The sequence below is a fragment of the Schistocerca americana genome, chromosome X, assembly GCF_021461395.2.
Source record: "Schistocerca americana isolate TAMUIC-IGC-003095 chromosome X, iqSchAmer2.1, whole genome shotgun sequence".
NCBI classification, from domain to species: Eukaryota; Metazoa; Arthropoda; class Insecta; order Orthoptera; family Acrididae; genus Schistocerca; species Schistocerca americana.
In genome coordinates, this window is record NC_060130.1 from 102947743 (window position 1) to 102974302 (window position 26560).

General features: G+C 38.9%; 1 protein-coding gene across 3 annotated transcripts in view; it reads left to right on the forward strand.

The window, feature by feature from the left end:
* The window catches only part of LOC124555624 (tetratricopeptide repeat protein 39B-like), a 296161-nt gene that overhangs the window by 175380 nt on the left and 94221 nt on the right, over positions 1-26560 (forward strand). For all 3 annotated transcript variants that reach the window (XM_047129594.1, XM_047129593.1, XM_047129595.1), the window contains exons 3-4: positions 8493-8521; positions 22267-22371. In XM_047129594.1, the coding sequence (XP_046985550.1) occupies positions 8493-8521; positions 22267-22371 (134 nt within the window). The remainder of the gene's footprint in view (positions 1-8492; positions 8522-22266; positions 22372-26560) is intronic.

Genomic DNA, 26560 nt, shown 5'->3' on the forward strand with positions numbered 1-26560 from the left:
GTGACTTTCTCCTCAGCAGGTATGCATGTCATTTGTCTGCCATGTGTGGCCACCAATCCTATGCCTCCTTCTTCGAAGGATCGCCAGTATGGGACGTGTCCTTCTTCTCTGTACCTCCTGGAGTCCACTTTCGCCACTTGCTACTGTGGTTTAACTTCACACTACCTGCAACTTTCCCAGTGGCTGTGAGCCCTCCACTGCCTCGACTTCATGAAGCGGCCCATGTTAACCTTGGCCTTCATTTGCTACCTAAGGACACTACTCCAGCCTCACTCTGTCACCTTCAGTTTCACGACCTTTGCGGTAATACCTCTGTATACACTGATGGCTCTCGGACTGACTTTGGGGTCAGGTGTGCTTTCATCATTGGCAGCCAAGTCTTTCAATGTTAGCTTCCAGCACACTGCTCAGTATTTAAAGCTGAGGTCTCCGCCCTGTATCAGGCCACGTAATATATCCAGCGACACAGCCTTTCCAAATGTGTCCTCTGCTCAGACTCACTCAGTGACTTCAAAGTCTCTGTGCACTGTACTCTGCCCATCCCTTAGTGCAGTGGGTCCAGGAAAACTCACTTGCTCACTCTTGGTGGAGCCAGTGTGATGTGAGTTTGCGGTCATGTCGATCTGCCAGGAAACGAGGCTGCTGACGCTGCTTCAAAGGCTGCAGTTCTCGTACCTCAGCCTTGTTCCTATATTCCTTCCAATGATCTCTGTGTTGCCGTCTGTCGGGAAGTGGTGTCCCTTTGGCATCACCAATGGTCCTCCCTTCATGGGAATAAACTCTGGCTTATTAAGCCTCTCTCAGAGGGTCGGATGACCACCTCTCGACCCTCCCACTAGGAGGAGGTCATTTTAACTAGGCTGCGTATTGGGCACTCCCTTTTTAGCCATTGTCATTTGAAAAGTGGCGCAACCCCATCACTTTGTACACATTGCGCCCAAGTTCTAACTGCCCACCACGTCCTGACGGAATGCCCATTTTTTAACCATTTACGTTCCTGCTTGGGTTTGCCATCTGAGTTATCGACCATTTTAGCAAATGACTCTTGAGCTGCCGACCGCATTTTACTTTTCATCTGCCAAAGCAATATGGCGAAGTCCATTTAATTTTTAGTTTTGGACCTCCGTTTCTGTATGGTGTCTTTTTTTAGCTCTTTCTCCACATGCCTGTTTTTTAGCTGTAATCTCTTATGTCAGTTGGGACTGACGTATAGTCGTTTTTTAACTCATCTCTGTCTTCGTGTTGTATAGTTTTGACTTGGGCGCATATGACCCCAGTTGTTTCTTGTGCCCTAAAGCTAAACAAAACCAAACCAAAACCAGGTGACCCTGCTTCTGATGGGATAGGATAAACTTGTGACAGGACTGGAATAGTTCCTGAGCTACGCAGATGGGAGTTACTGTTGCAGCATATCCTTTGCCCCTGTAATCCTCCTGGCTTCAATTTCCATTAACCCCCTGCATCACCAGCCTCTACCCAACAGTCTCCTCTATGTGCTTCATGACTACTCGACACGTCTTCTATTTGGTGAGTAGGCTTCTTTACTTCTAAAATATATAAATAGGAATTTAAGCTTTTCAAAAAACCAGTTTCCCCAAAAATTACTGGTTTATGGAAAAAGTACTTCATTGACTGACGGATGTTGTGTAGTCAGTTGTGTCTATCCATTGACCTGTGAATACAAATATTTTATTGTATAATATGTTTGGTTTTACAGTTACATGTGGTGTGTCATATTGATTAACTCGTGGGAGAATGGTTCAAATCCCTGTTCAGTTATCAAGCTACATGTTTATAGTGGTTACTTTAAATAACTTGAGGTGGATGCTGCAGTTGTTTCTTGGAGTAGATCATAGGTGATTGCTTTTCCCATTCCCACTGGAACTGACTCCCATATCGGTGTAAAGTTAACCAGTATCAAGGTCTCTCTACTGAATCATTGTGATATGATTAGATTTATTCTAAACATGTCCACTCTAATACCATATCTAATGTGTATGTTAGTACAAGAGTATTTCATGTTAACTTCCCATATAAATAACTGCCCATTGAACTGTAGACTTTAGTAGTCTACAACGCTAAAAAAATATCATTTTTCTTTTGTGAAGTGTATTTGCTTTAAAATTTCTCAAATAGAAAGTTGTTTTAGTTTGTTACAGACTTATTGGTCATTTCTTGCATCCTCCTTTTTTCTCCAAGCATCATTGTTTTGCCAGAGATCTCCCCATATTTCTCTTCCTTCCATTACTAGCTTTTTCCAATCCTCTCTTAGTCTCCTCCTCATCTCCTGTGCCTATTTTTACCATATTTTCCATCACCCCAGGGGGTTGCCACTCTTTGGCGGGTTCGTGCTTGGCTACCATAGGGCCCCAGCCTTTTCCATTCTGTTCTGCTTGCCTGTGCTCTTGCTATTCCTCTTCTCCTCCTTTGAGGACCATGTCAGGGGTGTTATTGGGAATGTTCCGCATTGTCTGTCACTGACATAAGAACAGTCTCACCACTGTTTTTCATTCCCTTTTCCTTTCGTGGTTTCCCTTCTCCTCTCATTCGTCTGCTTCAGCATTTGAGGTTCCTCTTTTTCATCTTCCTCCCTGTGCACTCCTGATGGCCTGTGCATCTGACATGTAACATCTGGCTGGGTAATGCATAATTCCTAGCCCCGGGTTGACAGGTAGGGTTCGCACATATCCCCAGGTACAGGCCAGATCCCGGGAGGGGTGATTGCCTGAGCTGCTACCTTCCGAAATTGCTGACTGGTCCCTCTGCCAGGTGTTCAGGAGGTGTGACTTATGTTGTGGACAATCACCTAAGGTGGGTGCGCGCCCTTGTGAAGGGGGCCCCCGGTTGGAAGGAGTGCACCATTGGAGATGCTGGCAATCGTGGGGGATTTTCTCACAGTGAGCCAATCACCTTCACACTCAACATATACAAAATGTAAACGGAATGAGGCTAACGATTCAAAGATGCTTCCAGCTGCACCACAGTTCCTCGTGGTTTCACATACTGAAGACGGTCAGTCCTTCGAAATGGTAAATCCATTTATTATTCAGAAAGGTGTTGATGCCATTGCTGGCCCTGTGAAATCCTGGTCTCATTTACGGGATGGCACTTTGCTTTTGGAGACTTCTTCTGATTCTCAAGCACAGCAACTGCTTGCCGCCTCACTTCTCCACAGCTATCCTGTTCATGTTGAGGCCCGTAGAACTCTGAATTCTTCCCTTGGTGTTATTTACACTAGGCTGCTCGACAGTCTGATTGAGGCAGAAATCCAATCTTACCTCTCCGATCAGGGTGTCATTGCCATCCATCAGGTGATGAAAAGCTAGATTCTTCCTGAGTGCCCACCTTTGATAGAGTGGTGCTTCCGTCCAAGGTCAAAGCAGGCTATGAAATTATCACAGTCCAACCATACATTCCAAACCCAGTGTTCTGCTACCAGTGTCATCATTTCAACCACACTAGAATGTCTTGTCGACACCCATCCAAATGTGTAACCTGTGGTAGGGATGTGCATGAGAATGATTGTCCGCCTCCGTCTCCCTGCTGTATCAACTGCAATGGCGGCCACACTGCCTCCTGTCGGGACTGTCCCGTGTCTTGATGAGTGGGCTGTACAGAAGATCTGGGTAAATGAAAAAGTGCCTTACCCAGTCACTTGCAAGTTATTTGCTAGTCATAAGCCATGTGTTCTACCATCTGGCACCTAAAGTTCTGTTCTTGCTACATCTCGTTTCATGAAGGACATGGCCAAGCGGACATGCGACCTCAAATTCAGCTCTGATGTTGTGAAGCCGGCCAGTGTCATGGTAACATCATCGTCCCTTCATCCAGCTGTGGAACAAATCATCAAACTATCGCTTCAAGGCGCAAAGTCACCAGCTGCAAAACCAACATGCTGAAAAGGACAGAAGGAATACTCCCATGAAAATTTCCTACGTCCCTCCAGCCAACCAACACCTAAGTCTTCCTCTGCTAACTGGATAGGCTCGAAGAAGTCCAACCAAGGCAAATGGTCTTCTCCTTTGCCGACTCGAAGATCCTCTTCGACAGTGTCACCACATTATACCGTCACCCGTCCAGCCTCTGTGTGCACCACCAACCATCTTCAGCGATGTCTTGATCGTCTTTACTTCTGGAGCATTGACAGTGGCTTTCATTTTTCCACTGACAAAACAGTCTGTATGAATTTCTGACGGTGCAGTTGGTTTCTTCCACCATCTTTACATCTTGGGCTCGTTGCTCTTCCATTTGTTGAAACTACGAAATTCCTGGGGCTCATGCTCGATAGGAAATGCTCTTGGTCCTCTCATGTGTCTTACCCGGCATCCCACTGTATGCAGTCCCTCAGTGTCCTATGTGTCCTCAATGGTACTTCCTGGTGTGCACATTGAACCACCATCCTCTGTTTGTATCGGTCCCTTGTCCATTCGAAACTAGACTATGGGTGCTTTGTTTATGCATCTTAATGTCTGTCCCTCTTACACACCATCTCAACACTATCCACCATCGTGGCATCAGTTTGGCCACTGGTGCCTTCTACACTAGCCCGATGCTGAAGTTGCTGAACTACTACCGTTACTTTCTCCTCAGCAGGTATGCATGGCGTTTGTCTGCCGTGTGTGGCCACCGATCCTATGCCTCCTTCTTCAATGATTCCTTTGATCACTAGTATTGGGTGCATTCCTCTTCTCTGTTACCTCCTGGAGTCCAATTTCGGCACTTGCTTCGGCGGCTCAACTTCGTACTACCTGCAACTTTCCCGGTGGGTGTGAACCATTCACCGCCTTGGCTTCATGAAGCAGCCCGTGTTAACCTTGGCCTTCATTTGCTTCCTAAGGACACTACTCCAGCCTTGCTCTATCGCCTTCAGTTTCACAACCTTCACGTAGAACTTCGCGATAGTATGTTTGTGTACACTGATGGCTCTCGGACCGACTGTGGTGACAGGTGTGCCTTCGTGTCGTAGTCACCCATGTCTTTAGATATCGGTTTCTGGCCCACTGCTCAGTATTTACAGCCGAGCTCTCCACCCTGTATCAGGCTGCAGAGTATATCTGGCAACACAGACTCTTCAGTTGTGTCCTCTGCTGAGACTCTCTCAGGGCCCTTCAAAGTCTATGTGAACTGTACACCGCCCATCCCTTAGTGCAACGGGTCCAGGAAAACTGTCAATTGCTCACTCTTGGTGGAGCCACTGTGATGTTTATGTTGGTTCCTGGTCATGTGGGTCTGCCAGGAAACGATGCTGCTGATGCTGCTGCCAAGGCTGCAGGCCTTGTACCTCAACCCGCTAGTTCCTATATTCTCTCCGATAATCTCTGTGTTGCTGTCTGTCGGGAGGTGGTGTCCCTTTGGCATTGCTATTGGTTCTCCCTTCATGGGAATATGTTCCGGATTATTAAGCGTCTCCCAGTGGCGTGAATGACCTCCTCTCGGCCCTCCTGCCGGGTGGAGGTCATTTTAACTAGATTGCGTATTGGATACTGCCTTTTTAGCCATCGTCATTTGATAAGTGGTGCTTCCTCCACCACTTCGTACACATTGCTCCCAAGTTTTTACTGCCCATCACTTCTGACAGAATGTCAATTTTTTAACTGTTTACATTCTCACTTGGGTTTACTGTATGAGTTATTGGCCGTTTTAGCAAATTACGTGGGGGCTGTCAACCGCATTTTACTTTTTGTCTGTCAAAGCAATATGGCATAGGCCATTTAGTTTTGGACCTCCGTTTCTGTATGGTGTCTTTTGTAGCCCTTTCTCCATGTCACTGTTTTTAGCTGTCTTCTCTTATGTCAGTTGGGATTGATGTATAGTAGTTTTTTTAAATCCCCTCTGTCTTTGTGTTCTATAGTGTGGACTCGGGCACATATGAACGCAATTGTTTTTGCGCCCTATAACAAAACAAACAAACAAACAAACCATATTTTCCATGGCCATCAATCTTTGCCAATTTTTTCCATGTGGCCATTTCAACCTACACTTCTCTGTTGATTCAAGGGTATCTTTTTTCTAATACTATTATCTTTTTTATTTCTTTTATTTATTATTTTTTTATTTGTTTCTTACTCTTTCAATCTGTTTGTCATAAGCTCACAAGGACATAGTGTGTGTCAATTCGTATATTTTCTTATATTATGAAAATTTATGCAATCTTTCTAAACAATCAACACAAAGATAGTAATGGTACAAAGAAGATGACAGTAATACTAGATCACATTTGTATTACACATAAATTACACACTGCAAGGTTTTTTTTTAACAAAAAAGAATATCGGTGTCTACATAATTGTTCAATCTTAATTTATATTATGTCATGCATGTATATTTATAGTTTCCAGATGTTTTTACACTGTGACTAGGAAATGTATCCAAGCTGTAAAGTGACCATTCCAGGGTGAGAGGATCCCTAAATGTGGATTTGTTATCAGACATATATTTCATATGTGGATGGAGAGCATTATAAAATTATGCCAGTGTACTGCACATCCTTCTCCATCATTGTCAGACATTTACAATCATTGTGTCTTATCCTTGTTTTGCAGTCATGATATTCACCATTTCTTTTATACAACCCGTTATTTTTACTGATGAAACACATAAGTGAAACTGTAAATTGAGAAGTAGTAGTAAGAATTTTTGCTGTTCGGAATAGGTTTCTACATCTACAGACTACACCACTCATTGTTCTTAGAATATGTTTTTGGACCAAGAATATTTTCTTTGCCAGTGACTGATTTCCCCAAAATATAATTCCATATGACATTAGAGAATGGAAGTATCCAGAGTATGCTGCTTTCATAGTGTTTAAGTCTCCACACTCAGAGGTAATAAGTATGGCAAAAATCAATGAGCTGAGTCTCTTGTCAAGGTTTATTATATGATTGAACCAGTTTACTCTGCAGTCAACCCAGGAACTTCATCGTTTCAACTCTTCTATTGCCTGTGTGGCATACTTAACAGTTAGTTCCTCCTTAGTTTTGGTGGTTGCTGTGAATGGAATATAGTTAGTTAAAATAGTAAAGTGGCACTGTAGCTTTGTACATTGTGGCAAGTCATTTATAAATATCAGAGACAGCAAAGGTTCTAAGAATGGATTCTTGTGCCACTCCACATTTGATGCTTCTCCCTTCTGATGAAATCAGACCACCACAAAAATCGTCTAGACTGTCTAATACTAGTTTCTGCTTCCTATCTTTGAGGCATGACTGTAACCACTTATTTGATATATCATTTATCCCTAAAAGGTTAACTTTCTGTGATAATATTTGATATTTTACAGTGTTTCATAGGCTTTTGACAAACCACAGAATAATCATGTTCTCACCATTTTGTCATTTAGAGACTCTAGAGCTTTATTTGTAAAAGTATTGATTGCTTGTCCAGTTGACTGACACTTTTGGAAACCAAACTGTCTTGTTCTGAGAATATTAAATCTATCAGGATGTTCCAAAATTCTGGTGTGCTCAAGCTTTTCTACTTTCTTTGGAAAAAAAGTCAGGAGATGAACTGGCCTGTAGTGTGTAGCGTCTGTTCTCCCCCCCCCCCCCCCTCCCCCTTGAAGCCCTTGAAGAGGGGATTCACAACAGCATATTTGAGTCTGTCGGGCACAGTTCCGTGCACTGCAAGATGTGCCAAAGTACATCAGTTATAGAACCACAGCACTGTGTCAACAAATTTAGAGGTGTTATCTACTCCAGTAGAATTTCAGTAATCTTCTGTTTTAGCACAGCACTGTCTCAACAAATTTAGAGGTGTTATCTACTCCAGTAGAATTTCATTAATCTTCTGTTTAAGCATAGATATTTAAAAACTTCCCTTCATAAAATCATTTCCCATGGTTGATAATTGTCATAGACTCCCCCACCACTGTGCCACGTTTCTGCTCTATTGAGTAATATACTGTAAATAAGTGTCCATACAATATTTTCTTTGTTGCCTTCATATTTTTTCTAGCCATAACTACAAATTCATTTTATTTATGGCCAGTTTGGCATGTGATATTCTGTGTTGAAATGTGTGTCATGTTAAAACAGAAATAAAATTAATGCCCATATATGCCTAAGTAAATCTTTTTTCTTTCAAGTTGCATGGTATGAAACACACGCAGTGCATAATTTGCAGCAACGGAATGTTTTTTAGATGGGTCTTTTGGGCATGTATGATTTACACCACACATGAAATACAGTATTTCAAGTAAGATATCATGCTTGACATCCCAAGTACTAAATTCCACTGGGAACCTTGATCAGAAAACAATTTACCAGAGCAATCATCCTGAAAAACAATTGGATAGAAAGTTTACATTTTAAAATACAGGTATTTGTTATGGACCTAAGGGAAAAGTATATAACTTGCAATGTGTGTGTATCTCTTGCCCCTTGTTCAGTTATCTTAAACAGTTATATACTTCGCTCATGATTTTTGAATGTTTTTGTATAATTTTAAAGTACTTCAGTATTTGTGTAAGAGGAGAAAATAATTTTATGTTTCAGTTCCAAGATGCCTATGAAACTCCACCTATGTAAGTATTTACTGGTACTACATATATAATTTCTTTAATAGATATATTTTCGCTCATTAAATTTTTTTCGTTATTGTGCTCCTTGAATCATACAAATAGTAGTCCGTCCTTACAATAAATTTAATTTTTATAGACATAAATCAAAGTTTTGTTGTACTTTTGTTTATATACAATATATATCTGTGTGCGTGCGCATTTTGCTTCTGAATAAAGTGAAAGTGTTGAAGTATTTTGGAAAAAATTGCCAGTAGCATTTTAATTTAAAAATATAATTTGACTAAGACTCTGAGATCTGTAGTAACCTGTGTTAAAGTCCTCTGCCTTCATATAAGTATGTACTCAGTGTTCCCTGCACAGTTGTGATCCACTGAGTCTGAGGATTTATAGTGCGTAGAAAAAATAAACTACTGAATGCACATGTCAATACCAGACATTCAAATTGTTAACTCTCTTTTTTTTCGTTTTGAAACATAATTTTCTGGCCTTCAGGCTAAAAATTATTTATATTAGCATTACTCTGACTTTTCAACTGCTTGTGATGACACAGAACATTAAAAAAGGTTTATTTATTTTTAAAATTGCATAACATTACTTCCTTTCTTACATGTGTCTAAAAACATGAGTCAAGACTTAACTGACTAATAAGTATAAAATCAATTAAGTATGTTTCACAGTATGCATGTTGAGAGGACCCGAGACACAGTTTTTAATCAAAGCAAACTGTTGACTGGAAAATTAAGTGATACTTTGGATAAAAAATTAGTCAGTGACATGAAAGGTTAATATAGATATGAACTTGATGATAACGATACAACCTGTACAGTAACTGGATTGGCATGCAAATAAACTATTACCATAACATAACCATGAGTCTCATAAAACTCATCTCAAGTAATGAGGAAAGACCTTAAAGACAAAACATTTTAACAGATGGAGACAGAAAGTGAAACAAACAATGAGAAGAAAGTTTCTGTGGATTCAACTAGCTTTGCACAAGGAAGACTCTCTTAGTGGATGACCGGATGCTTTACACAGTATAGCCAAATATTGGTTTAAATATCACAGTTCCTGTGTGGTTAGAACTTCAATGCCTTACTAAAACCTTCATCCAGTGAACCAGCACATTTAGTCAGTTTGGGGGAACCTACAGTTTAATGTGTCATGTGAACCATAGTAAAACTAAACTGACTATTCCCACCAATGAAATTTGAGAGAGAACAGAAAAATAATTTTGTAATAGTTTCACACTTACACACAGAGCTACAAAGCCACTCGTACAAATACAGAATACGTACACATTTTGAATGTTTTGACACATATTTGTCTGATCAATTCAGAAGTAATGAAATTAAAATAAATCATCTATATACAATAGCATGACTTGAGAGTATTTCCAGTTCATAAACTTCAAGCAGAGCTCTTTTCAGAAGCCTTGATGTTTGGCACTCATTTTCTTGGCTTTGCGATGTTTTCTTTTTTTTTTTAAAAAGGAATAGAAGCTGATTTTGGGTAACTAGGCTTACTGCATCCTTCTATAGGATTAAAAAAAAAACTTTTAATCTTAACTACATTTCCCCAGAAAACTGTGCCATAGAACAGATTTAAGGGAACGTATACTAGTAATACCATCTGTAGGTCAGCCCAACGAGAGTGATTTTTAAACACTAAATATGCAGAACAAAGCTTTTGATTAATGCATCCATCTAGTGCTAACTCGATTTATCCCTCTGTATCCCTAGGAATACCACCCATCTATTATCTACTTTTGGGACATGTAAGGTATTTTTATTTTTTCTGGATTTGTACAATTCCCTCCCTCCCTCCCTCCCTCCCTCCCTTTCTCTCTAAAAAAGACTGTGAGTCAAGTTATTTGAAGTGAACCTGTTATAAGCCTATTGCACCATTCTTCTGGCTGTGTTTGGTATGGATGTTTTTGTGCACTTTTTCAATATGTGCAGTTACCAAACATCACACTTCTTTGAAAAAGTCCTCAAATACTCATGAGATACACATATGAGGGAGCAATACGTTGGTTGACATTTCCAGGGATGTTCGCTTTCGGAACTTAAACAATAAACCACAACATCGTACAGAACACTTGTCTTACAGCATTTGCCACTGGAGTTAGCATGATGCTTTCACCATTACAAAATGAACCTGTAATGAAACACACTGCACATCTTTGTATCTTTTCTATTTCCTCTATCAGTATTTGTTTTCTCTCACTGCAAAATTAATTTTTATCCAGTTGTCAGGTTTACCTATGAACCTTTGTTTTCTGTGGACATGACTCCATCCACACAAGAGGAAAGCATTTAGCACCATAATGTTATAGTTTTCCTAGTAAAATGTTATGAGAATTTTAGCAAGATCATATTAAATGCCAACAGGCTAATTTTTTTCTACCATTGCTGAGTTTGTGAAGTTACATTGCTCTGTCCATAGAGCATCCTTGAAGGAAGCCGAACTCAGTGGTTGTTAAAAGGTTGTGTTTAGAAAAGTGGTTTAGTGTTCTGTTGTAAGCTACCTTTTCAACAATTTTTGAAAACACAGGAAGGAGGTGACTTACCTACATTTTTATAAATTGATGGTTCACTTGTTTCAGGTCACTACCAGCCTTAGCCCAGTGTACAATGCAGTGTACACTAGCATTATTGTCACCATTCTGTGTTGTCTTCATGGTGCCTCATTTTTTATTTGTCTTTATTTCCATGTGTCTTTATTTCCATGTGTCATATTCACTTCAGTGTACAAAAGCAGACAATATACTCAACTCAGCTCTCACTGCTAACCAGTCAGGCTAGGTTGACAGTGAGGGGAAAGCTGTCAGTGCCGAATGAGTACCTTTGGTTTGTATCAGTTGAGCTAGCCCCCATCAGCCACCACATCAGGTGTCTTTAAGGAGTACACAAATAGTAGTTCTGCTGTGTAATTTCCAAAGATACAGAAAGGTATGGATTAAAAATTCAAACTTACTGCTATAAAAACACCCTACTCAAAAAGTTGAAGCCATTTCTATTGTGTTACCGAGATGCATCCATAGAACTTGGGTGTTCGCAGTCTTCAGTACTTTATACATGTAAATGCTTACTAATTTGCTAGAATAGTGGTTTTAATTTCTATAATTCTCAACAGATTTAAGTGAAAACATTCAAAGTGACAGGAAGCCTGCTCTAAAAGATAACTTGAAAGCCTTCATTTCCCAATAGCTTAATGTTGTAAGCAGCTGTACACACACATGTAAATAAATGTGGTAGCAAGCTTTAGTTCTTTGTTTACATTTTGTTTTTGAACATTTCTGAAAAATGTATATAATGTGTGCGAACCTTTTTTGACCATTACCAGTTGATGTGGGGGCGGAGCCACTAGCCGCGTTTGTGGGTAACTGTTCCTTGTAGTTGAGTTTAACTGGTAGTATAGTAACATAGAATATTTTACAAGATAGTGAATTTTGTGGTTTATTGGTGTGCAGATGACATTTGTGGTTAAACAGGATAATGGAGAAGTCAGCTCCACTCAGTAATACTAATGTGAATGTTTTAACTGAGCTCTCATCTTTAAACAATGCCCTTCAGAGAGAATGAACAACACATTTCACTTTTGATTTGAAAACTATGATTAGATAATGGGTGGGAACATAAAAAAGATTGTAGCATTTCAAAAAGAGGACTCTAATGAGAAACGGATGTACAACTTAACTTTTGATAAACATGGACTATGACTGAAGAGATACTGTGTGTTCAAATTGGTATTTTGAACATATGTAGGAATAACAGGTGGTAGGAAAAGTACATAACAGGAGAATGCTAGACTTCTCACAAACAGCAACCGAGACAGTCGGTGGGAGTTAAGTGGTCATCTAGTTTAAAGTAGCTAGCAGAAAGTGCTATACTACTTTTCTGATGTTCATCTACCTTGTGTGAGAGATGTGTTATATAGCGGATGCTGCCTGTATTGTGAGAAAAAGCATTGCAAATTAAAATAAAGGGTTGTTGAAGTTTATTGCTTCCAAAGCAATGAGTTATTTAAAACATTTTTCTTTTTTTTTTCATTTGACATTACATCAGAGACCCAATTACTTTGCAGGTTAAGAAAATGCATTGGTTATAAAGAAGCAATATTTTATATACAGAAGACCAAATTTATTGTAAAATGCATTAAATTCATGCTAAGTTTGAAGTGTTGTATATATTATGAAAAAACGATGTCCTGTCCTGAGAGAGAGAGAGAGAGAGAGAGGATATGTTCCTACAAAAGTAGTTAATTCACATTGTGTCTTCATATATAGGTGGAATAATTATTGTATGCAAATAGTGTTTTTAGTCTGTCTGTTTTGACACCATAGTGTTAACAAGCAGTTATCAATCCACTGTAGTTTTATGAACACAGAAATGCTTTATTAGACTTGCTTATACTGTGATTGTCGGGCTCTGCTCTTCTTCTGGCCTTCAAACCATCTTTTTCAGCCAGTAATTATGCATCCTGTAGTTTAATGTGGAATGTGATGCACAGTGTGACTCTTTTTCCTCATACAGTGTTGCTTGAAGTGCATGCAAATAATGTAGACACAAGCTGTATAGGTTGTACCATTAAATACATGTTTTAAATAACTCATTGCTTTGGAAGCAATAAACTTCAACATCCCTTTATTTTAATTTGCAATGCTTTTTTCTCACAATACAGGCAGCATCTGCCATATAACACATCTCTCACACAAGGCAGATGAACATCAGAAAAGCTAGCTGGATAAAATTCTAATGATAATCTAGGATTCAGTTCTGACTCTGGTATCTCACCGATAAAGTACTAAAGATACTAATCCAGCAAAACGTGTAATTAGCACTACAATGTAGAAAAAATTATGCAGAACTCGTGCCAGTGTTTTCAATCTTTTTGTGTGCCATTGTTACTAGACAAGTCATTGTTTTTTCCTCCAAGTAGCTGCATTCACACCGATCTGCACTGAACTTGCCATTAAGTGAAAAATATTTTGAATGTCATAAACCATTTGTGTGTGACAGACAGTGCACGAATTGTGTTGTGTGATGTTTAAGTACACTATTTGGACATAGTTCTGCACACACCTTTTGGATTAACTGAAGCATTCAATACTGCTTCACCAACTCACAACTTAACTGGCAGTGTTCATCCTAACATAGACCTTGGGCCACACTACGGATCAGTATGTCACCACATTAAGATTCTGTGTTCACATTTGTTGGCTTTGCAACTCAGAGCCAGGCTGTCCCCTCCTAACCTAACGTAGACATTGGGATGGACTACACTCAGACTGACACCACAACATACATTCCAGTAAATAATACAGACAAAATAAATATTGTTGCTGTTATTGTTCCCTTTCTGCTTTCACTCATATGTTGTCACACATCACGTTGTCATTACGTTGCGGGATGAAACCAACAAACAGTATCAGTAGGTTGATGCCACCTATTACTGTTCCTCTTAAAGACCCACCTTTATAATCAATAATATATAAGCTTATGTCCTTTTGCTACAAAAAGTCTTTGAACAAGTTATTCCAGCAAATCTAATCCAATTTCCTACAAACAATTATGTAATTCTCCTTGCTTTATGAATAGAAATATTATCATGCTTACACATAAAATGGCAGACTCAGTAACCAAACTATTAAAAAAAGGAAATATCAGTAGCCAGGCTTGTTCAAAGTCTGAACATGTCCGTCTTAATGTTAAATCCCATATTATAACTCACTACTTCTACTGCATCACAGTCCAATAATATGATTACTTTGCACCATTTTAAGTGATTTTACAATTCTTTCTTGTGATGCAGCTGGGCAGCTTGACAACCATGAAAGTATAGTGCTATCTGAAGAGATTGTTCCACCACTGACTTCAGTAACTGACCTGAGGCAGCTGTCATTTGAAATACAGTGTCCAGCCACATTAATGTGATCACCTATCAAAAGCCTGACTAACCACATTTTGCAGTCTGTACTGCTGCAAGACATGCAGGAAGAGAGTCAGTGAGGTCCTCGAAGGTACCGACAGAAATGTGGAGCCGTGCTGACTCCATTGCTGTGGCCAGCTGCACTAGGTTTCTCAGTTGAGGATCCACGGTGCGAACAGTGAGTCCGATGACCGAGGGAGTATGGTAAACTTATACTGGTGTTCTGTGAACCGTGCACACGAAGTGCGAGCTGTGTGACACGCTGCATTGTCCTGCTGGTAGGTGCCACTGTGCCGAAGAAAAACAAACTGCATGTGGGGGTGGACACGGTCCCCGAGGATAGACACGTACTCTTATTGATCCAGTGTGCCTTCCAGAATGGTGAGTGCCCAGGGAGTGTCATGAAAACATTTTCCAGGCAATTATGCCCCCTCCTCTGGCCTCAACTTTTCCAGCAATTGTTGCAGTGTGTTTGCTTTCAGATGTTGTACGTCGTACACTCCAATGACCATTCGCCATCCGAAAAGGCCACCTGTCATGACTTCGATGACCAGTTTCAGTACCGGCTTGCAGTTTTCATCCGTCATCGCCACTGAATGGCAGTGAGCATCGGTGTATGAACTAGGTGCCTGCTGTGGAGGCCCATACGCACCAATGTTTGCTGAACGGTTGGTGAGGAGCCACTGTTGGCAGCACCTTGTTCATCTGAGCAATACGTTGTTCTACAGTTGCATGTATACTCACCCATACACATCTCTGCAACTGTGATTCAACCCTATGACCCGTGTAGCACCATTTTGCTATGCATGATATACTTTAACTTCAGCAGCACAGTTTGCAAACTTTGCAGTGGCCCAAAAGCCAGTGATCATAACCTTTTGAGCATCAGATAAATTGCTTTATTTCCACATTATGACAATGACTGCACTGTTTTCCACATTACTTCTTCCCCCTCCCCCCCCCCCCCCCCACCTCCTCCCTCCACAAACTTCTTGTACCGTCCAGTGGTAGTGCTGCCACTTGCCAACTGTGAGTGGTTATTGCACATTGACATCGAACATAGGTGGTGGTTCAATTAATGTGACTGGACCACGTACTTGACAATGATACATGTTCAAAGATTCTAACAGTATGCTCTAGTCTTGGTATCCTTGTGAGGAAATTTCTTGTGACTACCAGAGCAATTATTAGATTTGAAGAAGAAACATCCAGAAAGTACTACAGGAGCATTGTCAGCAAATGTGAAAATTCTGTCAGAATCTACAAACTTATACATCCCTACAGCAATGTCCCATTGAAACATATTCAGTTCTCTACATTGTCATAGTCTGATATGAAATAGATGTACAATGATAGTGTATAACCTTTGTAGTCATATACCCAAGATATGCATCACGACATGTACATATTCGATGGGATGTCTGGACACTTTTGGTCAAATCGTATATTTTTAGGTCACCTAGATCTGTTTTAATAAAGTACATACTTCTAATATTAAGTATAAAATATTGTGTTACTGTTTACAAAGATACTTCAGAAACTACATAATTTGACAGCATTGCCTCTCTGAGTGGAATGTAGCCAACTAACTATTGGAATGTCTGCAAATGCTGCAAAAGAATTTCACCATTATGGATGTGTGATGGAGAAAGAGAATATATAATACTGCAAAATTGATTTGTAAGTGGATTCAAACAAGATACTGCCTATTTTGATTGTCAAAAGCTGTGAATCTAGAAATACAAAATAATTTTGTAATTATGTTTCTGTGCAAGCAGAAACTTCTTGTGCATTTCAGTGCTTGTTAATGAACTGTAATGTACAAACCAGGTGAATAACATATATTGGTCTGCTATCAGTTTTAGAGTGGAATAACCTAGTTAACTTTAAAAGTTGTTACATAATCTTATCTCAGTTGTTATCACCAAGCCAAACTGCACATGAACGTATTAGATTCGTGTACATACCTTAGGATAAAATAATCTAATCTAATCTAATCTTAATACTCCCATTGATATTTTTACCAATGCTGTGCCATTTTTTTCCGAGCTCTTTTAGCGCATGTTTAGCGATTTTTCTGTTATTGATTCCATATTGTGGTTTGTAGTTATCTGCATTCAGTCAGGGAAATTTACCTCAACTTAGTGTGTGTTGTATTTATAATGTGGCTAATTGATCTTCGGTGATCATGGATTAATTTACTGGTTTTTACAATATTAGTTTGCTGTTCAGTTGTTCCAGTAACACTGCTACATATTTTATTTTACATCACATTAACGAATCTGTTAGCAGATGTTGCAGTATTGATACAGGCTGTGTTTTTGGTGATATTAGAACATCAAGCAACATCACTACATCAGCTTTAAATGTGATGGTAATCAGTATCGACAATACTGCAGTCCAGAACACTTAAAATTTTCCAAAATTCAGAAGTGAAGCACTGCTACATACATCTTACTTATATTATATACTATTTTGTTTTGATATCTTGTTTAAACTGAGCTGTTTAGGAATTGTAGAGATCATAAGTGTTGAGACTGTTAGTTAATTAGGTCTGCAGCTGTCTCAGAGAAAAATGGAAATGGCACTGGACACAACAATACACAAGATATATTCCATACTGCCTACATTTGAGAAATCAAATGCATCAAGGTAAGCATTTATTTTTATTTGAGCAAAATTATACGAAATAACAACAGTTATCGTGTTGTTGAAACAAGAAGCTGATTCTTGGGGCTAGCAATTAGCTTGGGAGCTTTGTTAATTGTAATTGTACCTCCCAATCCAAGTAATAATTACCCAGTCTAGAGACTCGATCAAATTGCCAGTGCTGCAACTCAGTCTGCATGATTCCAAGTGTGGTGGTAAAATGAACTGTTTTTAACTACATAATAGGAGTGTCTCAGTTTATTGTAAACCAGGCACGCAACTTCAACTATCTTAATGTTGATTCGCCATTGAAAAGTAAAGTTAATAATATTGTTACATATGTGGATCCTGTAGTAAGCATAAAATTCTTTTTAGTGCTACAAATAGTTTAACTGCTTGCTATGTACCAGCAACAAGTAGGATGGAGGATATGTTGACTCCTTTGAGATATCAGCCAATGAAACATTAAATAAAAACTAAAAAGATGATGTGGCATCAATGTGTTGTGTGTATTTAGGTGTCTACTGTTTCCCTTGTAACTCAGAAATGTAATATGAGTGTGGTTTTAAAAGACAAGCATTTCTTTTCTCTAGCAGATTTCACTATAAACATGTTAATGATATCAGAGGCATTACTAGATAGATTATTGGGATCTGAAAAAGGGCATTGTAAAATATGCTCGTTAATACAAAGCAGAGTCATGTCACGTGTAATTGTGAAGTTCAGTCAATGGTGCATTCAAACTGTTATTCCATGAATTCAAACATAAAAATTATAGACAGAAAAAATAACTTGGCAATAAAATAATTTAGTAACAGAAGTTTTTCTTGCCTACTTCCGTTCATAGATCACAAAACTTGCATAAAGCAGAGATGAACATTTGCAAACTACACTCTCTTTCAAAAAGGGAACTAGGGTTTTAAAGCTTTTCTATGTTATCCCAAAAGTGTGCAATGTAACTATCATTCAAAAATGGCGCACATCCAGTTTGTGGGAGAGTTTTTTTCCCTTACCTTGAGCAGAATGTCTAGAACAGTATGTCTAGAGCAGTTGATAAAACAGATGCTTCCATTCAGTTTCTCAAGTTAAATATGTCATCTGGTGGTAGTAGTCAAATACCTTCAACAAACAGTAAAAGAAAGAAACAACATGGTATCAGATTGGGTGAATGTGGAAGTCATGACAAACCAACCCTGTCATTCATTCTCCAGAGACCAATCCAGTTGTGGGCATTGTGCAGTGTTCTGCTGGTGTGAAAGTATTCTGCCTTATTGCCAAATTTAATTCTCTGATCAATCTTACAATTGAGAAAACAGCAATAGCCTTAGCTGTAGCATATCAGCATAAACAAGTCTGATCAGATACTTCAACAGACCATAAGTTTATCCTTCATATAGGGCATAGAAAACAATGAATTTTGAAGAGTCACTATTGCACACAGTATTCTGTTGTAGATTTTATGACCTCAGATCTTTCATCTTCCATCTTTATAAAACACTGATTCATCACTGAATATGACGAAATTTCCTCTGTGCACCAACATTTTGTTTTTATACTTGTGCAAGTCCAGGACTGTGGGCTTTGGAGCAACTCTAAATGATACCAACATCACTAGCATTTCCTTGAAACTTAGTACCGATAAATCGTTGACACTGTTAATTGACAGTTACCTGTTCAAACAGATATATTATTAGTATATACAAAAGACACATACATGTTCAATGTTCAGTTCAGACACTCTTGGTTACCCCCATACTCTTTGTTTTACAAAGGCAGTGATTGCTTTGTGTTCAAATGTGTGTGAAATCTTATGGGACTGAACTGCTAAGGTCATCAGTCCCTAAGTGATTGCTTTCAAAGTGATATCATCACTCAGGTGATCACAATCAAACTCAATAACTGAAATTTAAGTACCGATTCATACTTTATGAACTGAAAAACTTGGAAACCTTTTGTTTTGGGAATTCCTATCTTTTCCTTTGGCATTTTCTAATGTTCAATTGAGGAAACCATTTACGAGCATACACACAACAGAACTGGTGTCTTACACAATTTAAACCCCAATATTCCATCTGAATCTCCAAAATGAAAGTGGTGCATTGGACTCAAATTTGAGAGGAGGGCATTTCAAATCCCTGACTTGCCATCAGATTTAAGTTGCACGTGGTTTCCCTAAATCACCTACAGCTAATGGTGGGATGTTTCCTTTAAAAAAGACATGATCAATTCATTTTTGTGTCTGTATGTCCATCCTTTTGGCAGGAGGTCTTTGGGATGATGGCTGTTTACTATTGTGAGAAAATAAAGCACCTACAGCTGTGCTTATGATTTTATTTTATTTTGTTGGAACCAGTTTTGGCACTTCAATGCGCCATCTTCAGGTTGTAATTGATGCGGAACGGTTTTTTATATATATATATATATATATATTTTTTTTTTTTTTTTTTTAAAGTGGATGTGCAGATAATCTGAAAACTTACGTGTCAGCACTCCCTCAATTCCTGTCAATGGTTAAAGTGCTGACACAATTTTTCAGATTATCTGCATATCCAGTTATGCTGGCAACTGATGCAATACATATAGGGATCGTATCAACCCATTCTGCATCAATTACAATCTGAAGATGGCGCATTGAAGCACCGCAACTGGTTCCAAGAAAGCAAAACAAAATAAAATAAAATGAAAACATGAGTAGGCTGTAGGTGTTTTATTTTCTCGCAATTCATTCTCGATCCATCTCTAATCCAAGTTTGTACTCTGTCTCTAGTGATCCTGTAATCAGGGGTATGTTAAACTTTGATGTCTCCTTCCTTCCATACTTTTTGAAGTATATGGTATATTAAGTAAATGTAAGCCATATACATATTTAATAAAGATTAAAACAAGAAATAATGTATGCTGATAAAGACATGCCATGCATTATGTCAGGGTGGTTATAATTAAACTTTCATTACTTGAGAGGAACCCCATGAAAAATGAGTGATCATAGGAAAATGAAAATTTGTGGGAACATTTGTAAGGAAGTTCAGAAGAGAAGTAATGACTAAATCATTTAAAGGAACGTATTTTAGTTTCCACGTGAGAGGGTAATACTTGTTAACTGCACACCATCCTTACATTCCAGGTTACAAAAGTTGCTCAGTGTAAGAACCATCTGCGTCCATGACAACCTGGACCTGCACCAGAGATACTATTTCACGATTGTTCATGGGACTTTTTGAATGATGAACCATGGAATTTTCAGCTGTTGTGACACAACTCATCCACTGCTTGAGGGTCACACATTGCATCCGGCATTCTCAGTCATGCCAACATTAACTTCAACAATTTATGGTGCAATTGGCTGTCAGTCTCTCCAAGGAGAATTCCCAAATCACCTGTTAATTTGAACATCTGAGTCACGTTCTTCAAACCCGGTGCAGAAAGAAATTCTCTCTGTATTCCTTTAATGTGTCAATCCTTGCAAAGAGCGATGGCAGTATTGCTGTTGTTTCGATAAAACAGCTTTACAAGTATGAAGCCCTGCGCACGTTGCCCAGACTTATGTTGACTGACTGTGACTGTAATTCACACTGCTGCCCGTGTTTCAAACCTATGTCGCCATACTGATACCAGCGCCTAATGGAAAGTCATGATATTAACACCACTAAAAATGCAAGTCCTGCAGTGCACAGTCTGACATCATTCCTATAACGTTTGGTACCCATACGACAATTCATAGCCACTTTATTGCAATTTTGACTGCTAAAAGATATCTTATGTGCATCTCATTGATATAAATGAACATCAGATAGAGTTGTATGTTGGCTGAAATGGAAGCATCATCTTTCCAGAGAAAGAAAAAGGTATTTAGGCAGCAGCCTGATGGTGGTCCTCTGGATGTGGAAGGTGTAGGTCATATGGTGTTATGTAAGAGCTCTACAGGGATGCTGCTGTTGACTGGCGTTGTGCTGTGATCATGAGGTACTTGAAAAATGCATTGTCCATTCTGCACTATTATTGGACTATGAATGGAATGATGTAACAGGTAGCTCCTTGATCTTCCCATGTGGAAAGTAATTAAAATTTCTGGAATGTGTTGTTAAGGCCTATTAACTGTAACAATGAACTCTGGCTGCTCCTGAATAGCAAACATCCTTGCCAACTTCTAGACCATGAGGAGAATACATACGGAATTTGATAAAGCGTCAATGCTAATCAACATATGGAGCCCTGGCATTGTCTAGTAAATAACTTGTTGACCCTTTCATACAGTGATTGAGGTCTTGATTAGAGAGCAGTGCTTCCTGGTATTGCAGTGGCAGACCATCAGTTTATCATTAGTGTCTGTGTGTCCAAAAGCAAGACACTAAAAGAAGTTTTTTTCATACTCAACATGCCCTAGCAGCCCTTTGTTACATCCTGGTGCAGTTGCACCTTCAGTGGATGCGCCACAATAGCTTGGATACTCTCGATACCTGCATTGGGGGTTCTAGCAGACTTTTATTATGCCTTTACATTTCTTTGTGATACCTATATTGGCTACAAGTTTTTTTATGTTTTAAGTAATAGTTTAGAATGACAGACATTTCTGATGATCATATCATTTAAAACCAGTCATAAAATTAAAAGAAAATTTCAGTCAAAGACACTTTTATAAGTTTTAAACTATAGCTGTGATAGCTTTGTTCAAAGAAGTTGTATAAGCTGGTCTGAATTTTATTCTTAAAGCCTTTATTTTTTGACACAACAGAGTGGAGTCTCATTATCACAAACTGGTTCGTTATTTAGATATATTTTACACTCTTTGTAACTGGGCATACATTTTTGTGCTATTGCTTAACATCTTACAGCAAGATTTGTTGATAGAGGACCAAATGGCTTTTGAGTTACTGGGCAATATTCGATTGAAAAAAGATTCCTTATTTTAGAGTTATAACTGTATGACTAAATAACTATTTATCTGGACTCATCTGTAAAATTAAAGCAGTCACAAAGAGATTGAGCAATAGTCAAATTTTGCATGAAAATTGCCTTCAGACTGTAGCTCTAGGTATTGCCACTGTTATTTTGACATATATAACAAAGTTATTGAATTTTCTAGCATACAATGATAAGCAATAAGTTATAGCATAGTACTGAAACGAAATTACAATTCAGCACCTCATGTTTCATTTTTGTTCTAGGTCCAGTAGCATGGACTTGGAGTCTGCCCTAAATGAAGCTAGAATAGCTGTAAATTATTTTTTCAATAACAAGTTTGATGAGGCACGAAGAACGCTGGAACCTTGGTATGTTGTGCAGTGTCTTTATCAAGGGATAACCACATGTTAAGAAACATGTGTAACTAAATAACAGAAAACAGTGCAATGTTATCATGCTTAACAATTGATTAAACAAATTCATAATATTTGTAAAGTTTTTTTTCAGGTTGCTGTCCTGAAATAATTGCTTTGGGCTTGACAATGTAGATATTATGACACCTTATAGATGACATTGGCAAAAACTGATATAAGAATGGCACATAATAGATAAAATGTTAACCCTGCCAAAAAAAATAATTTTTAAATGTAAATAATAGTAGGCAGTGAGAGAACATCTACAAATTGGTCTTAGCAAATAATTACAGTGTTACCAAAGGTGATTTTATCTAATTCCAAAATGTTGTTCACACACATTTGAAGGACACATTAAAACTGACAGCACCCATGTGGGTCAAAAGATACTGATATTTGCTCTCTCAATATAAACGCAACTTTTAATATCACTGTCAAAAAGTACAGGGGTAATTGATTGCTGTATTGAAACATACACACACACACACACACACACACACACACACACACACATATTGGTGGCTGAAATCACAGCAGACAGCCTTTAAATCCTGTTCAATGCTGACAGAAATAAAACACAATGTCATTTTGTCAGTTCACATTGGTGACATCCTGAAGAGGAAATGTACTTGATATATTATGCAAAAATTGTCCTGCTGGTATTCTTGACCTTTCTGGAGAAAACTAAAAATATTTCTGCAAATAATACATGCGATTCACTTACAGGTGAACAATGTATAGTTTTCTTTGTATAGGTGATCACAGCATAATTGTTCATTTCATTGCTAGGCCACAGGAAAAATCTCTATGTGGATAATTCTCAGAACACTAGTGGCAGAAAATCTGCTGTGATCAGAGCATTGCTGCCGTATCCCAGCCCATTTTTCTACAAAAAAAAGTAGAACTTACCAGTTAATAGCCGGCCGCTGTGGCTGAGCAGTTCTAGGTGCTTCAGTCCGGAACCACGCAGCTGCTACGGTCACAGGTTCGAATCCTGCCTCGGGCATAGATGTGTGTGATGTCCTTAGGTTAGTTAGGTTTAAGTAGTTGTAAGTCTAGGGGACTGATGACCTCAGATGTTAAGTCCCATAGTGATTAGAGCCATTTTGAACCATTTAATATTGTTTTCCTGCTTCAACACGCCAGATGTCAACCTTCACTAATTGTTTCCCCATCCACTCTGTCATCAACGACTCTGTTACTACACCTCCACTTCCTTCTCTTATGTATTACTAACTTTGCCTACCTTCTCAGGCAGTTTCTCTAGCCACCCTTCTGTCTCTACTGTTAAACCATGTTTTCTTGCCTCCCTCATTCCTTTCATGTCTATTTTGATGGTTTCTCCTGCTCATTGTTTATTATACTTGTCATGCAACTTCACATTTTCATTATTGTTGTATCACTTTTAATTCATAACTTTGTTACTTCTTCAAGTACTAGACTGCACAAATTTACTCAGCTCACTGCCTGCTCAGTATTATCTGTCAATATTATAATCTTTTGTCATTTTTCTTTACTTCCTTTTTTTTTATTTGACTATCTTGTTTATTTGACCTGCTGCTGTTTTTATTTGACCTGCTGCTGCTGCTGCTGCTGCTGCTGCCGCTACCACTGCAATGGAGTCCCCTCTCTTCTGTAGGAACATATTTTTGTACAAGATCTTAAGACTAATTTTTAATCTTATCATGTTAACTAAATGCAGACATGGCTTACTGGGGACACAGTGACCATTGTGAATAATATTCAGATAAAATAGTCACAATCAGTTTGATTTTATAACTGGTTTTGCCCATCAGACACAATCATCATTAGATTATCATTTCAGTAGTGGCAACGAGTTACAGGAGGGGGTTGAAAATACTAAGTTCCACAGTCAGGCACAAAGTGACACATGTTGGATCCAATGTACCCCAGTTTGTGTGCATTGGATCATACACATGCCACTTTGTGTTTCATTGTGGTGACCAATGGTACTTTAAACCCTTTAAAGCAGGCTGTTCCAGTGTGATACCATCAAGGAAGGGCACCCACCTGACACCACTCAGCACTGCCACAGGCAGGTAGAGATAGCGTAGGCTACCTGCCAGACTGTCATGTTGCACAAATTCTGTGCACATGCAGGCCTCTCGGCCATCCCTGCCCACGTGCACTTGGCGAGTGGAGTACAATCACATAGGTTACGGCCTTGCTGCAAGATGTCTGTGCATCAGCTGTTTGTCCACCCCCTTGTCTTCCCCCTGCCCACCTTTGCCTGTGGGCCCACAGGTAGGTACTCTAGGTGGAACAGCCTGCCCTATACTGTTGCCACTAGAGCAACAGTAATCTGATGATGATTGTATATAATGGGTAAAACTGATTTTATAATCAAACTGTGTGTAACTCGTGCCTTTTTAATCCTAAAATTATTGTTTCATTGTATTCACATTAATTTTCTGTTCTTTCTGCTTAGCATCCAGATATTGTTAACAGGGCTGTAATAGAAATTACAAGTCCTTTCCCCATGTCTGTGAGCGGCATTTCCTGTTTCTATCCATATGAGAATGTGATTATGGCTCACATCCTTGCTTGTATCTTTGTGTGTAATGTCATAGGCCATGACTTAGTCTCCCATTCTTTGCACCTCTTCTTCTTCTTCTTCTTCTTCTTCTTCTTCTTTTCTTTCTTTTTTTTAGTATATACAGGGTGAGTTGAGAGTATATACTGTGGGGGATGATAGTACTGGTGATTCCGAACAAAAAACTTCGTATCAACATATGCCCTGTTCTGTATGATTTTCCAAGACATAACATTTTTAATGTACAGTCTTAGACATAAAAAATGACTGCTGGCCGGCACAGAGACTAAGTCCGAATCGTTCTCTTAAGGTGGCCAATAAAACCGACTGCCACTGCCAATGCTAAGTCCGCCCATCTGCATAATCTGGCAACACGGTAAGTGTGGAGGTGTCAGGAGGAAGTGTTCGCTACTTCCGAGATGTTCCTGTGTTGTTTGAGCCTGTGGTGTAGGGGTAATGCTCGTGCATTCTAAACTTAAGGGTCGCGTGTTCGCATCTGAGTGTACCGTTTTTTTTTTAAACCACATTTCAGCCCTCGTCTTAAGTCTGATAGAACGTCTAACATAATTCGCGCTTTACATTCTACGCACCAGAAATAATAAAAACTTCCAGAAAGAATTCTGGAGGACAGCTTGTGGCTGTGTCATGATCAGAACAGCTTACACTCGAACGTTTCCTCGTGGTGCACCAGCTACCGGGCACTGGCCAGATGCCACCCACCGCCTGAAATCTGGTGCCGCCCAGGTGAACGTAGCGCGATGCTGTCAGTGTGTGTATCAGCTGTCATTTTCGAATTTGAACTTCTAATTATCATCTCACAGTTAAAGATTGGAGATCACATACTTTAAAATCATGAACTATGGTTAAGCGTGTTAAAATTGGCTCGCATGTGAAGAAAAGTTTAACATCTGCAACACAATATTTACTTTTGGTATAATAGAGGGGTAAATGCAGAGGTGACAGATCGCAAAATATGAACTGTGTATAGCGCGAGTGCTTTTGAGAAAAATACGCCAAGAAAAGATAATCTTGTTTTAACAGAGATAGTTCTGTCATGAATGATTTTCCGCATTAAGGAAGTCTTGACTACTGATATAACTGATAGATTACCATTTAACTATCATGCGAAATTTGCATTCAACACGCAACTTTCAGAAGTCAGGTGTAGGAGTACTGCACACTCTAATTCGAAACAACAAAAATCAACAGAGTGATTATTATTGCTCATTGAGCATTCCTATGCAATACTGTTGCTGGTGCCGAGTTATGATGCCATTATTGTTAATTTCCTAACAAGAAATGAAAGGCTGAGTCCTACAAAAAGACATAAACTCGAGCAAAGAGTAGTGTGAACATAATATTTTCCATCTGATAGCTGCAATATTTTTCATTAAGAATTCTTCACCAGGAATGTGTCCATCACATCTGAAAATTTAATTCCAACAACTTAGACACTGTTTGGTCGCAGCACAAGAAAATTAACTGACAAAACTGCATCACGTGTGCTACTGCATGATAACACACTCCGTTGATTTGAGAAACAAAACTATCCAGGAGATTGATAGGGAAGTCATCTCTCAGGCATTTGTT